This window comes from Hyaena hyaena, unplaced genomic scaffold (genome assembly GCF_003009895.1).
Source record: "Hyaena hyaena isolate Hyena2069 unplaced genomic scaffold, ASM300989v1 scaffold_874, whole genome shotgun sequence".
NCBI lineage: Eukaryota > Metazoa > Chordata > Mammalia > Carnivora > Hyaenidae > Hyaena > Hyaena hyaena.
Window position 1 is genome coordinate 1,701 of NW_024081504.1, and position 16,281 is coordinate 17,981.

At 37.8% G+C, this 16,281-nt stretch overlaps 1 protein-coding gene across 1 annotated transcript in view; it reads right to left on the reverse strand.

Moving 5' to 3' along the window:
- Positions 1-1,761: 1,761 nt before the first annotated feature.
- WDR35 (WD repeat domain 35) overlaps positions 1,762-16,281 on the reverse strand; it is a 38,441-nt gene continuing 23,921 nt past the window's right edge. Inside the window, exons 13-17 of the mRNA XM_039220198.1 lie at positions 12,264-12,408; positions 8,854-8,923; positions 7,551-7,604; positions 2,811-2,920; positions 1,762-2,080 (exon numbers count right to left, since the gene is read on the reverse strand). Coding sequence (XP_039076129.1) covers positions 1,762-2,080; positions 2,811-2,920; positions 7,551-7,604; positions 8,854-8,923; positions 12,264-12,408 — 698 coding nt within the window. The remainder of the gene's footprint in view (positions 2,081-2,810; positions 2,921-7,550; positions 7,605-8,853; positions 8,924-12,263; positions 12,409-16,281) is intronic.

A 16,281-nucleotide genomic window follows, 5' to 3' on the forward strand; every position in this document is an offset into this window, starting at 1 on the left:
GGAGGGGAGGGCTATTCTGTTAAAACTACTCAAGAAGCACTTTGCACCAGGCCGAGACTTCCCTGGGTGCTAGACTGAGCGTGTGTGCTACATACACATTACAGGCAGCCAGGAACAATACTCGCCCAGGCACAGAATTTCTCACTTAGTACATGCAGGGCCACAGATGGAAAAAGGACCCTAACATTCAAAAAGTATTCTCCCACCCTCAAGGTTAGCCTGTGGTTACCTGTCACATTTTTACACTTATTCTGTGGTAAGTGTCAAATTTCCCTTGGAGCCTGGAAAGAATCCCCTGCTTACAGGTTAAATGCAGCAGCACTGAATGCCTTTCCTTTAAACCACACTCAGCAACTAAAAATTACAAAGATCTTTAAGATTCCTAACAAAGCCTTTGAAAGCAATTTATAAAAAGTCATTTCCCAGCCCAAAGATCCTGAGTAGAGCTAAAATGGGGAAATGTGAAAATAATTTAAGATATTAAAGGGACAAATAGTTTACCACTAAATAATCGCTCTAGAAGCTCTTGGGCAGCTCAGGGGCCAAGCATACAATTTCTTTCCAAAAAGGAAGCTGTAAACCCATACATCACAATTAATGATATTTATCAACTTATTTATTATTGTTTACATTTGTTGGGTACAACAACCAAACAGAAAATTCCCAATTGAAAACCATTAATGATTCAAAAATTGTATAAAAATTTATCTCAATGATGCTTTTATTAGGCTACCACTCAAATTACTTTGAATTTCCTAAACACAAATGCTAACAGTTGATCAAGAGCAGACTGACAGGCAAGTTCCAAACTTAAAAAATAGCTGATGTAGGGCACCCCAGTGGCTCAGTCAGTTGAGTGTCCGACTGTTTTTTTTTTAATGTTTTATTTATTTCTGGGAGGGGGAGGGGAAGAGAGAGAGAGAGAGACAGCGTGAGCAGGGGAGGGTCAGAGAGAGGGGGAGATATAGAATCCAAAGCAGGCTCCAGGCTCTGAGCTGTCAGCACGGAGCCCGATGCAGGGCTTGAACCCACAAACAGTGAGATCATGACCTGAGCTGAAGTCGGACTCTCAACTGACTGAGGCCCCCAGGCGCCCCAAGTGTTTGACTCCTGACTTCAGCTCAGGTCATGATCTCACAGTCTGTGAGTTCAAGCCCTACATGAGGCTCTGTGCTGACAGTGTGGAGTCTGCTTGGGATTCTCTCTCTGCCCCTCCCCTGGTCTCCACCCCACCTCAAAATAAATAAACTTTAAAAAAACAATTAGCTGATGTGAGCCACAAGTAGAAAATCAAAATATAACTTAAAAATTAGTGAGCAAGGGGCTTCCTGATGCTCCAGGCAGGGTAGATCAATCAGTCTACACTTGCAATTTATAAAATTATCAGATTGAGAAAGACCATGATTAGTGGCTGATGGAGTTCATGTGAACATACATAAGGGAAGCACAGAGTAAGGTGGACAGGGAGGCAGAAGAGAATAAAAGCACAAGGCAGTTTCAAAACCACACTTTTTTTTGGCTAGGTTGTTTTAAGCAATTTTGGTAAATATTACTACTTATTTTCTTTCTTTCTTAACTTTGACAAGGAAAAAATAAAGACTATGTATTAGAGACCACGGTTCCAGCTTTTAAAAAGAACAGGTAAATGCTTAGGAAGTGCCTTTCAGAGACAGCAGACTATTTAAGGGATGAGTATTATTCCCACTTAAGACCAAATATTTTACAATTCCACAGAGATGTTTCTATTTATTTTTAGAAATTTCAGCAGCCAACACCAAAAAATTTCTTAAGGAAACAAAAGGGAAAGAGACAGGTTTTGATATGTGGCTCATTATTTACGTACTGCTGATGCCCATTTCTTGTGTTTACCTCAGGATCCAAGTTTCTGAAAACATACATTCTTGTCTTCTCCATCATCGCAAACAAATCTGGATTATCTTTGGCCCACTTCATATCCCAGACATCTTTCCGCTCCAATTTTAACAACTCGCCAATGACCTGCTGTCCTGTGCTGTCTGTTACCCGAGCGTCCAAGTCAAAGACAGTTAGAATTCCTGAGATATCTATGATAGCAAGACGACTACAAATAATGAAATTGGAGAAGGGAAACAAAATGGTAAAATGACGATCAGCAATCATGCATATAATTACCTATTACCCTTCTTCCGCAAAATCAGTTCATCTGAATCTGGGAAGAAGGCAGAAATAGCTTTAAGGGGTATCTGGGTGGCTCAGTCGGTTAAGCATCTGACTTCAGCTCAAGTCATGATATCACAGTTCATGACTTCAAGCCCCACATCAGGCTCTGAGCTGTCAGCACAGAGCCTGGAGTTTGCTTCAGTCTGTGTCTTCCTCTCTCTCTGCCCCTCCCCCGCACATGTTCTATCTGTCTCTTTCTCTCTCTCAAAAATAAGTAAACACTAAAAAAATTTTAATGAAAAAAAGAAAAAAGAAATGACTTTAAAGAAATAACTGATTTTAAACAAATTTTATAAATTTGATAGAAGACATGAACTACTCCCCATTTTGCTTCCTTGTGAGGACAAGTATCCCAAGGAATAAAGCAACAGGCAAGCAAACAATTTAAAATACTACATCTGAATTCCTATATTTTGCCCAATTAGAGAAAAAATTCTAAATACAGTATAATAAATACACATTAAAATATAAATATAGTACAGTAAAACCACACGGAACTATAAGACAAATTTAAAACAAAGACACATCTTTGTATTTATTACATAAACCCAAGAATCCCATTTGACAACTTCTAAACTCAGCATCTACATGAGGAGAATTTTCAGACTTACCTGGAGTTACAATTCAGAGATAACTGGTAGGCTCGACAATTAAGGGAATATTTTTGAATCAAACCAACATTAGGAAGACTGTATCTCTGAATGGTGCCAGACTCACGGCCCTATGGAAATTACTTTTGATTAATAAAGCATATTTGCATAGTAACATTAAATTACAAGTACAGGTCTCTCTCTATGTTCATACATTTGTTTCGAAACCAAAGTGACGGTGTCATAACTAATTCCCAATTCTGATACTAAATCATATTACTGAGTACATATTTATCTCCCAATTTAATTATAACCCTTTAAAAGTGGTTGAAGGTGATCTAATTTTTTTCATGTAGCATTCATGAAAGAAATCAGAAACTTAGATATTCAATAAAACATAACTCCTTATGTCACAAGGAAGAAATAATGAGGGTGATTTACAGTTGTAGTCTAGGTTTATATTTAAGGTACATTAAAAACTAAAATATAGGGGGGCGCCTGGGTGGCTTAGTCGGTTAAGCGTCCGGCTTTCGCTTGGGTCATGATCTCGTGGTTCGTGGGTTCGAGCCCCGCGTCGGGCTCTGTGCTGACTGCCGGCTCAGAGCCTGGAGCCTGTTTCAGTCTGTGACTCCCTCTCTCTCTGACCCTCCCCTGCTCACTATCTCTCTCTCTCTCTCTCTCTCTCCTAGAAATAAATAAAACATTAAAAATTTAAAAAAAAAAAAAAAAAAAAAAAACTAAAATATAGGTTTATTGAATTAAATTTCATACATAGGAAAAATCAATATAAGATCACCATATGAAACAGTGGTTACTGAAAGTCTATGTTTTTATCCCATAGCCAACCATCTGATACTAGTTAGTGGCAAAGGGAGATGATCAGAGGCACTGATACAATGAGTATTAGTTTAAATGTGTTAGAATGGCTATAATTAACTTGGGAAAAAACAAATGTTGGTGAGGATGGGGAGAAAGGGGAACCCTTTTGCACTGCTGGAGGGAGTGTAAACTGGTGCAGCCACTCTGGAAAACAGTATGGAGGCTCCTCAAAATTTTTTTTAAAAAATTAAAAATAGAGCTACCCTACAACCCAGCAATTATACTACTAGGTATTTATCCAAAGGATACAAAAAGGCTGATTCATCCAGATGACCAACCAACACATGAAAAAATGCTCAACATCACTCATCATCAGGGAAATACAAATCAAAACCACAATGACATACCACCTCACACCTGTCAGAATGGCTAACATTGGCAACTCGGGCAACAACAAGATGTTGGCGAGGATGCAGAGAAAGAGGAACCCTTTTGCACTGTTGGTGGGAGTGCAAACGGTGCAGCCACTCTGGAAAACAGTATAGAGGTTCCTCAAAAAATTAAAACTAGAACTACCCTATGACCTAGCAATTGCACAACTAGGTATTTATCCAAAGGATTCAGGTGTGCTGTTTCAAAGGGGCACATGCACCCCAATATTTATAGCAGCACTATCGACAATAGCCAAAGTATGGAAAGTGCCCAAATGTCCATCGATAGATGAATGGATAAAGAAGGTGTGGTATACACACACACACACACACACACACACACACACACACACACACACAGTGGAGTATTACTCAGCAATCAAAAAGAATGAAATCTTGCCATTTGCAACTATGTGGATGGAACTAGAGAGAACTAAGCAAAATTAGTCAGAGAAAGACAAATACATGACTTCACTCATATGAGGACTTTAATACACAAAACAGATGCACATAAGGGAAGGGAAGCAAAAATAATATAAGAGCGGGGAGGAGGACAAAACATAAGAGATTCTTAAATATAGAGAACAAACAGAGGACTGCCGGAGGGGTTGTGAAAGGGGGGTTGGGAAAATGGGAGAGGGGCATTAAGAAATCTACTGAAATCATTGTTGCACTATATGCTAACTAACTTGGATGTAAATTTTAAGAATAAACAATAAAATAAAATATTAATAAAATTTTTAAAAGGCTGATTTGAAGGGGCACATGCACCTCAATGTTTACAGCAGTGCTATCAACAATAGCCAATTACGGAAAGAGCCCAAATGTCCATCGACTGATGAATGGATAAAGAAGATGTGGTGTAAGACTGACACCTCCCACGGCCTGCCAGGTGAGGTAGGTCAATAAACTGTTCTGTGAATAGTGGGGAACAAAAAGATGTGGTGTGTGTGTGTGTGTGTGTATACACACACACACACACACGAATATTAGCAATTACAAAAAGTAAAATATTGTCATTTTCAACAATGTGGATATAACTAGAATGTATAATGCTAAGTAAAATAAGTCAGTGAGAGAAAGGTACTGTATGATTTCGTTCATATGTGGAATTCAAGAAACACAACAGATACACACAGGAGAAGGGAAGAAAAAATAAGATAAAAACAGAGTGGGAGGCAAACCATAAGAGACTCTTAAATACAGAGAACAAACAGATGATGGAGGGAGGTGGGTGGGGGGTAGGCTAGATGGGTGATGGTCATTAAAGAGGGCACTTTTGAGGATGAGCACTGGGTATTATATGTAAGTGATGAAGCACTGGGTTCTTCTCTTGAAACCACTATTACAATTAGGTTAGCTGACTTGGATTTAAATAATATTTAAAAAAATTTTTTAACATTTATTTATTTTTGAGAGAGGGAGAGAGACAGAGTGTGAGTGGGGGAGGGGCAGAGAGAGAGGGAGACAGAATCTGAATAAGGTTCCAGGCTGAGCTATCAGCACAGAGCCTGGCTCAAACCCACAAACTGTGAGATCATGACCTAAGCCGAAGTCAGATGCTCAACCAGCTGAGCCACCCAGATGCCTCTAAATAAAACAAAAATTTTTAAAGAATATAAATGAGGCTAGGCAACAGCTTGGAACTGACACGCCAAAAGTATAATCCTTAAAAGGGAAAACTGATATACTGGCATTCATCAAAATCAAAATTTTTTCTCTGTGAATAACCTTGTTAGAAGAAAAAGTCAAAGTACAAATTGGAAGAATATTTGCAAACCATGTGTCTAACAAAGTGGGCATCTCTCTAGAATATGTAAGGAAGTCTCAAGACATAAAATATTGCATTAAAAGCTGATTAGAGATTCCAAAAAATATGTGTTTAAAGATAAAACAGAATAGAAGCTTCAATGTAACTGCTCAAGCCTTAACACTGACAGATCAATAGACGGTATAACAGACAGGAGAGAACTGTGGTGTCTAAGCCCTTCTGCTCCTCTGGTCATGGCAATGGGACAATGTGGAAGGCTCCGCTCAGGGCATCTTTCTGTCCTCCGATTTTTAATCAGAGCAGTACCGCTTCTGCAGCGTGATTCTCAAGAAGGGCCTATCAGAAAGGGACGGAGGGGGAGGGGAAGCATATTTTTTAATGTATAAAAGGAAGGTATGGGTTCCATCTTTCTTTCCTACCCCAGTATGGTAAATCTTCGATATTTGCCATATTTACCATATTGGGGTAGGAAAAAAAGATTTTGTTTTTGAAAAAGGGGGTCCTGTGGCTTTAAAGGTTTGAAAAAGTAATCATTCTAAAACCTTCTACATTTCAACAGTGAAATTTTAAATGCAGAAGATATTTTCTCCATTAAAATTTCTGGCTGGTATGAAAACTATCCAAGTGTGTTTGTTATAGATAGACTCCATCATTTGGGAATTACATCAATTTTTGTGATTGATATGAGTTGCATGTTATTTTATTTATTTTTGCAAATGTCAGAGGCACCACTAGCACAACCAAAACACCCTGCCATTGAGCCATGAATCTAGAAAGAAAACGAGGCCCTATAAGACAAGCTGCCTTCAAAGTACCCCAAATTCATCTGCTGAGGAAAAATATATAATACATTCTTAAGATTTTTGTCCCCCATAAAATTATCTAATGGCTAACGAACATAACTAGAACTGTAAATACACACTATTAAGGCTCTGTTTACACAATTAAAATTTAATCACTCCACCAGCATTACTATATTAAAGTAAACATTTAGTTCTAAAATTAGTATTTTCAAATGCCAGAGCTCAAGAAAAGCTACCATAACATTCATTTCATTTCATTTGAAAAATTCAGCAAAAGTTTGCCCTAGACTTTTTTATTTTACTGGTTAGCAAACACACCACCTCTTCATTTTAAGTCATATGTAAGTAGCTGAGCCAAAGCACTTTCTCCAACACCAAATAGCGGGCCACGTACAGAAGGAAGCTTTCTAAGACCTACTACCACCATCCAATCCACTCGACACTCGCCAATCCTTGTGTGGCTCATGCAAGTCTGTGTCACACTCTCCCCAGCTGGCCATTATTCTACTGCTTTTATTAATAGCTATTTTTGGGGGGCACCTGAGTGGCTCAGTCGGTTGAGCAACCAATTTCGGCTCAGGTCATGATCTCATGGTTCATGGGTTCGAGCCCCGCACTGGGCTCTGTGCTGACAGCTAGCTCAGAGCCTAGAGACTGTTTCAGATTCTGTGTCTCCCTCTCTCTCTGACCCTCCCCTGCTCACGCTGTCCATCTCTCTCTCAGAAATAAATAAAACATTAAAAAATATATATTAATAGCTATTTTTGCAAATAATTAACAATTTGTGAGGCAATCTTTAAAACTTTCATATTTATTATGTTGGGCTTAGAAAACTATGTACCCACAAGATGATATTCAAATCCAAAACATATTACTTTACTCAATTTTTATAATTTAAACAATTATTATTCATAAAATCAGTTTTTTAAGAACTTACCACGATCAGTGTCTTATCAGATGCAGTTATGGCACAAATCGGATCCCGGGTGCCCTAAAATAAACCAATTGTTATTCTTTAACAAATACTTATTGAATGACTAATCTGGTATAAGGTAGTATGCATTTCACTAAGAAGAATACTTCAATATATTTATTAACTTAAACATTCACTTACTGAGCATCTACTATGCGCAAGATGCTGAACTAAGCACTGAAGACACTCAAAGTCTTTCCTCTCAGGGATTACTCAAAAGCCTACTGGGAAGACAGCAAGCTGAATACCTAATTACAGAATAGTAAGATAAAAGCAGCGATGTGTTCAGGAGCTAGGACAGCAACAGAGGAAGGACATCTCACTTACACAGAAGTACACAGGGAGACAGAAACCTGAGTTTAGTCATAAAAGACGAACAGATGACAGAAGGACCAGCCTGTGCCAGCAAAGTAACAAGCTGGACGGATCTCAAGAGCTGATGCTTAGTGAGGAAAAGCCAATCTTAAAGGTTACATACCACATGATTCCATTCATTTAAAGAATTCTCAGAGTGACAAAACCAGAAATGGAAACTGATGAATGGTTGCCAGTGGGCAGGGATGGGGTGGAGAACAAGTGTGAAAACAAAGAAATAGCACGAGGCAATTCTTTCAGGACAGTAAGATTACATAAAACCATGCGCACACATGGACATGTATAAACTAGTGAAAACTGACTAAGGAATCAGGTGGGGGTCCAGTTAACAGTGTCATTATCAATGTCAATTTCCTGTTTTTTATATTATATTACAGTTATAGAAGATGTCACCATTAGGAAGCAGGGTAAAAATGTTCTATGCGTTATCTGTGCAACTCTAGTGAGCCTGTAATTACTTCAAAAATGTTTTTAGGGGCCCCAGGTGGCTCTAGTAGGTTGTGTGTCTGACTCTTGATTTCAGCTCAGGTCATGATTTCATGGTTATGGGACTGAGCCCAGAATCATGGACTGGAACTCCACACTCAGCGTGGAGCTTGCTTAAGATTCTCTGTCTCTCTCTCTCTCTCTGCCCCTCTCCCCTTCTCATGCTCTCTCTCTCTAAAATAAAATTTAAAAAAAGAATAAGAAAAAACAAAACCAAAAATGTTTTTAAAAATCAAAAGAAGGAAAAAACACACCTAGGAAAAGGTTTTCAGAATAGAAATTTTTAAAGAATTACTAGAATATGATGCTATTCACTAAAAACAAATTCTTTTGCAGATCTCAAAGTAAAATTACAGTACTTCCAAATCTACAGATACTAATATTTGCTGGCAATAAGTTCACCTACTTGAATGGCTTTACTATAATCAAGCACCCCATCCACTGATCCGGAAGGAGTATCATCAACATGATAAATTCTGGAAAAAAAGGTCAAAATTGCAAAGATAGTGTAAGTACAGGTTATACCATTTCATAATCTCTAGAATAATTAAAGGATTGAATGCCACCAATGAATATTGTTATGTAACATTAATGTCTTGATTATTTTAAAGAATTCTTGACACAACTCAATCCTGTAAAGGTAGGTGTTTCCTAATTATGCAAGTGGTATGTTCCTGAAAGCTACGTGAAAAATATATTTGAACATTGAATCATATATTTCCAATGAATTTCATTAAGACCCATCAGCTATTTTACCTTATTCTCCAAATGAACATCAGGAATACCTTATGATACACTAAGTAAGTTTTTCTGTGTTTCTCCATAATTTCCTTTCTAACACATTTCTAATGTGTTCAATAAAGGTAAAGCCTAGGGGCACCTGGGTGGTTCAGTTGGTTAAGGGTCTGACTTTGCCTCAGGTCATGATCTCAAATTCTGTGGGTTCAAGGCCCGCATCAGGCTCTCAGCTGTTTGCACAGAGCCTGCAGCCTGCTTTGGATTCTGTCTCCCTCTCTGTCCCTCCCCTGCTTGTGCTCTGTCTCTGTTTCTCAAAAATAAATAAATGTTAAAAAAATTTTAGGGTTGCCTGGGTGGCTCAGTCAGTTGAGTGTCCAACTTCGGCTCAGGTCATGATCTCACACTCATGGGTTCAAGCCTCCGTCGGGCTCTGTGCTGACAGCTCAGAGCCCGGAGCCCACATTGGATTCTAGGTCTCCCTCTCTCTTTGCCCCTCCCCTGCTTGTGCTTTCTCTCTCTTTCCATCTCTCAAAAAATAAAATGAGACATTAAAAAAAATTAATTATAAAGATTTTTAAATAAATAAAAGTGAAGCCTAAATGTATTTGGGAAGGTCTAATTAATGAGATTTTTGTTCTGAACTAAAAGAATCATTCGTTTGTTCCCAGTGTTATGATGATGACTTTTGGACTTTGCCCATCTCTCTGGTAGTTTCATTATACTATTCACACCTTAGTATTCCCACTAGTTTACTTGTCCCTCCCACTAGTTGGTGAGTTTCCTAGGAGCAAAGACTGTATCCCTAGTGCCTAGCACAGTGCCATATACTGTCATGTACTCTATGTCTGCTGGAAAAATATTAAAATGAGTGGAGATGAATAGGGCAGATACATCATAGAGTAGCTATGAGCCCCTGGGCAAGTCACTTAACTTCTCTGATCCTCAACTTCTCCATGTGGAAATAAGGGCAACCTTTTGCAGGGGTTTTTTAAGAGGCATAAATAAAATGATGTTTGTAAAACACATTTGCACAGAGCCTGATCATCAGGAAATCATAAATGTAATATAATCCTAAGAAAATCAAGCCATTTTCTATCTTGAAGATATTATGAGATTTTATCGCTGTTAAATTGAAATCATAATTGTACTTTGATCAATAAGGAGATTAAATGTTGAATTTAATAGAAATGTACTAAACACAGAAAGAAAATGTATTTAAAAAAGAAATAATTAAATTTAGAGGTGTTATGTTTCTGTATTTTACTACATTTCTATTAAGTATATCCATCTACTATTCTACCGAGTTATCACAAAATAAAAGTCAACAGTTAGAATGGGAGGGCTCTCAAGAGATCACACGGCCCCCTTCCCTTTCTTAAAACAAGTAGGGGACCACAAGAAAAGCCAATCTGAGTGAAGTGCTTCAGAGCCACATCAACCTGGCTTTATGTCCCATCTCTACTTACCAGCTAGTGACCTTTGGCAAATAACTTAAGCTCTTGTGTCTTAGTTGCTTCTCTGTGAAACAGGATTAATAAGAGTACCGACTAGGCTTACTGGGATATCTGGCAGATAAGAAGTATTCAATGTTGGCTGTTATCACTATCACCAAAGATATTTTACAGATGAGGAAAGCGAGGTCCAGAGAGAACCTGCCCAGTCATATCCCACATAGAAATATAAGGAAATGCTGCCGTCTTAAAGCCAGAGTATCTTTAGCTGGCTCCCAGAAGACACTCACTCTATGGAGAGGCCAGACTTTTCTGTCCCAGCTTTGTCTAGTATCTACTTTGTCCTTGCAGATGACAGTTCTCTTGCTTATTACTGTTACCACTGCCACATGCTGTCCTGAAAAGGCCAAAGACTCTTCCTATTTAGACTTTCATAACCACTGAGAAGATACAGTATTTTTCAATTGGCTTTTTTGTTTGTTTTGCTTCCCTATGAATTCATATATCCAAACTATTTTTACTGGGGACATATCTCCTGTCTTATTACATGAGGGAGTCTTAAAGGGAAGGGAAGATTGCATTAGGTTCACAAGCATGTGTGAGGGCAGATGATCTGAAAAAGCAATCCAGGGTTTCTGACATGCCCCCCACTGCCCACTCCCAACAGAGGCCCATGCCCTGATTAAAAATCATTAGGTTAAATAAAACATTCAACAAAATGCTTTATTTAAAGGCTTAGGGTGGGGCGCCTGGGTAGCTCAGTCAGTTAAGCCTCTGACTTCATCTCAGGTCATGATCTCATGAGTCATGGGTTCGAGGCTCGCATGGGGCTATGTGCTGACAGTGTGGAGCCTGCTTGGGATTCTCTCTTTCTCCCTCTCTGCCCCTCCCTTGCTCACACACTCTCTCTCAAAATAAATAAACTTTAAAATACATACATACAGGCAGGCAGGCAGGCTTAGGGTAATAACAAATGGGCAAAATACAGAATATCAGCAACAGAGATGATATAACTTACAAAACACAGTAAATACATCTACACCTTGAAACTTACTACAGGAAATCCCCCATCCTGGTCCTAACTTCTCTATCTAGCAGAGCCTTCTCTATCACTTAACCTGACTCCCTGGTATCCAGGGCAAGAGAAAGAAGCCCAAGTGACCAGTTCACCCTACTCCAGTTCACCCTACCTGAAGACCTCCTCCATATCTGTGTCTAAGAACCTGCCTATCCTATGGTGACTGATACTGGGATCACCCCCACTCTCCTGGAAAGACCTGTACCACTAACCTATAAGAATAAGGCTCTGGTCAGACATTCAACTGAATAATCATATTTCAAGTACAGTATAAAAACCCTAATATGGTGAGAGCAGGTGAGAGAGAATAGCTATTTCCTTATAAAAACACAGACTTCCAGACTTTATCTCTAAGGGCTTTCTTTTATTACACCACACTTCTTCTTATTTATTTTGATAAATTTGAAAGATTTTGAAATTAATGGGAAAATATTATTTCTAGTAATCAAAACAATTTATAGTTCTCCTGCATGACAATTTAGAATTAACTATGTCTGATTTAAATGCGATATGGTTGAGCTACTAAAAACCATGCATCAAAAGATATACCTTTCTCTCCCTTCTTTCCGAGACCGTGTGATCTGATTAATTTCCAATGCTGTGAGCTTCTTTGCCACGCGATATTGCCAGGTATAAAATGCTTCTTTTGAAGCTGCTATCACATGAGTTTTGGTCATTGCAACAAATAATGGTACTATTTAAAAGAGCATTAAAACAATTAGGTTACAGTTACACAGAATCACAGAATGTTTCTGCTGCAAAGGAATTCAGTGACCACTGTATTCAACCCCTCATTTCAGACAATATACCCCACATGCAGTCTCTAAAATCAAAAAAATAATCAAAAACTTGTAGGACTATACAAAAATATTAACATCAAAATGGATCAAAGACCTAAAATGTAAGAGCCAGAATTACTGTAGAAATCTTAGGGGGGGAAAATCAGGAATAAATTTTTATGACCTTGGATTAGGCAAGAGTTTCTTAGATATGACACCAAAAGCCCAAGCAACAAAAGAAAAAGTGGATAAACTGGACTTCATCAAAATTTAAAACATTTGTGCCTTAAAGGACACCATCAAAAAAGTGAAGAGACAACCCACAGAATGGAACAAAATGTCAGTAAGTCATATATGTGATAAGGAATTATTTCTAGAATATGTAAAGATCTCTTACAACTCAATAATAAAAGGACAAATAGCCCAATTAAAAGATGGTCAAAGAATCTGAATGGACATTTTTCCAATGAAGATATACAAATAGCCACTAAGCAAAGGAAAAAGATGTTCGATATCATTAGCCATCAAGCAAATGCAAATCAAAACCACAATGAGATACCACTCCACACCCACTCTAATGGCTAGAATCAAAAGGTCAGCCAATAATGAGTATTGCCAAGGATGTAGAGAAACGTAAGGGAAATAGTGGTGCACCCACTTTGAAAAATAGCTTGGCAGTTTCTCCATTTGTTAAATATAGAGTTATCACAGGCCCCACCAACCCCACTCTTAGGTATATACCCAAGAGAAATGAAAACAAACTTCCACATCGAAACTCATATACAAATGTTCAGAACAGCATTGTTCATAATAGCCAAAAAGTAGAAATAGCTCAAATGTCCATTAACTGATAAATAGATCAATCAAATCCCAATATACCTCCTCCCATCCCCACTACTATTACTGCTTTGTTCGGGCCTTTATCCTTCCCTCTGATCTCACATTTTATAATTCCTCATTAAGTTAGAAAAGAAAATTCTTGATGGCTAACAGACACATGAAAAGATGCTCCACATCACTTATCATCAGGGAAATACAAATCAAATCCACAATGAGATAGCACCTCACACCTGTCAGAATGGCTAATATCAACAACTCAGGAAACAACAGATGTACTGCTGGCGGGAATGCAAACTGGCACAACCACCCTGGAAAACAGTATGCAGGCTCCTCAAAAAATTAAAAATAGAATTACACTACTAGGTATTTATCCAAAGGGTACAAAAGGACTGATTTGAGGGGCACATGTACCCCAATGTTTATAGCAGCACTATCAACAACAGGCATATATATATATATAAATGGAAGACTACCTAGCAATCAAAAAGAATGAAATCCTGCCATTTGCAACAACATGGGTGGAACTAGAATGTATTCTGCTAGATGAAATAAGTTAGTCAGAAAAAGACAAATATCCTATGATTTCATTCATATGTAGAATTTGAGAAGCAAAACAGATGAACATAGAGGAAGGGAAGGAAAAATAAGATAAAAACAGAGAGGGAGGCAAACCATAAAAGATTGTTAAGTACAGAGAACTGAAGGTTGCTGGAGGGGTGTTGGGTAAGGCAGATGGGCTAAGTAGGTGATGGGCATTAAGGAGGGCACTTGTTGGGATGAGCACTGAGTGTTACATGTAAGTGATGAATCATTGAGTTCTACTGAAACCAATACTACTCTGTCTGTTAACCAACTTGAATTTAAATAAATAAATTTAATTAAAAAAAGAACTATTAGAGATTTTTTAAAAAAGAAAATCATGAGGAAGAGAAGATAGATTTAGAGTACTGTACTGCAAAATCTGCGTATAAGCAGACCCACACAGTCCAAATCTGTGTTGTTCAAGAGTTAGCTGTATCATTAAAATTAATTTTTACCTGCTTAAAAAAAAAGAAAATTCTCCAAACCTCCTTCCCAATTTAGGAATATATTCTCCTAACCATATTCTCTTTTTCATCTGTTCCTTTTCTTAGAGAACATTTAATTAAGCTCCTACCCTTTGTAGGAGCTGTGTACCCTTTGATGACACAGTCTTATAAAATATATCTCAAAGATTAAAAAGAGGAAGAAGTAATATAACTTGTCCAAGGTCACAAAACACAAACTAAACACCATGAAACTAAGCAAACACATTCACACAAAATATGTGAAAACAAAACAAAAATCCATCATAAAAGATCATTTTAGTACCTATTTTCTAAATTCATGAATAATTAGACTAGCACAAAACTTATGCTTTATTAAACATTAAGCTAAGTAATCATTCATATGGACAGAATAAAGAAATGGTGTAAATAGCAGCTACTATTTATGGGGTTCTTGCCATGGTCCAAGTAGACATTTAAGTCAGCAAGAGACTGAGAAAATGAACAAAGAATCCGAAACCAGACTAATGGTAAATGTTAATTGAGTAGATTACCAACTTTGGGATTCAAATTCAAGAATTTTTATATACTAAGTAATTCAGTACAGTTGAATCATGCTAAAAATTTTTTTTAATTACAATTGTCAAGATTTTTCTATTCAAAACATGTACTATTATTGAACTCTAGAGGGAGCCAGAAGCCTTTCCTATAGGGAACAAGTGGTCTAAAGGCAGTCCCGGAGAAGCAGCAAAGCCCTGGGGAGTGCTGAGTGGGATGAATGAACATGCCAGGCCCAGGCTCTGCTCAGCTTCCTCTGACCCCATCCTCACTAAATCATAAGCCATTTTCTAAACATTTAGTACATTCTACCAAAGATACTCTAATGCTGATGACCATAATGCCTTTAGTGGGATTTGAAATAAGTTCCCAATTTTAAACTATTTTCTAATATGGGATGCTTGCATGGCTCAGTCGGTTTAGTGTCCGACCTTGGCTCAGGTCATGATCTCATGGTTCCGTGAGTTCAAGCCTAGCATCGGGCTCTCCGCTGTCAGCACGGAGCCTGCTTCGAAGCCTGTGTCTCCCTTTCTCTCTGCCCCTCTCTCTCAATCTCTCTCTCTCTCAAAAATAAATAAACATTATAAAAATAAATGACTTTCTAATAAAATACAGTTTTTCCTAAGCATTCCTTTAACCAACGTTTACATACCACTATAAATTATACTCATGTTACTTTCTGATAATATCCTAAATAATCACAATATCTTATCATCAGCCTAGTTAAATTAAAATGTTTTGTAGTTCATGGAAAGAGTCAGACTTTTGGATTCAAACTACAGGTACCTGCTTAACTCTGTGGCCTCAGGTAAATCACTTATTATCTCTGAACCTCAGTTTACTTACTGCAATCGAAAATGATAATATCTTATACAGCTGCTTTAAAGATAAAAAGAGATAATAAAATAAAGCATGGTACAGTCTCCAGAATAGAATAAATGCTTAATAATCATTTCAAAGCCAATATTTATTAACTTGAATATATATATGCATATATATGTACACACACACATACATACATACCAGGAACATGTACTATAAATATATTAATTATAAATATTTGGTTCTATACAAATGTAATTATTTTAATATATAGTGAACATATTACATAGTATAAATTCTCACTCACTCACAACTACTCTATGAGGGAAGCATTAGTATCCCCACTGAACAAAGAAACGGAAAGAGGGAAGGGTTAAATAACTGGTTGGAGTGCAGGGCTAGAAAGCGGGGGTGGGGGAGACACAAGCCCCGTCCATGCAGCCCCAGAGTCTGCCCTCCTGACCACTGCGGCATATTGCTTCTAATTCAGGGTTAATAATAGTATCACATGTGGTTACTATTATTGTTTTTACCTTTATTGCC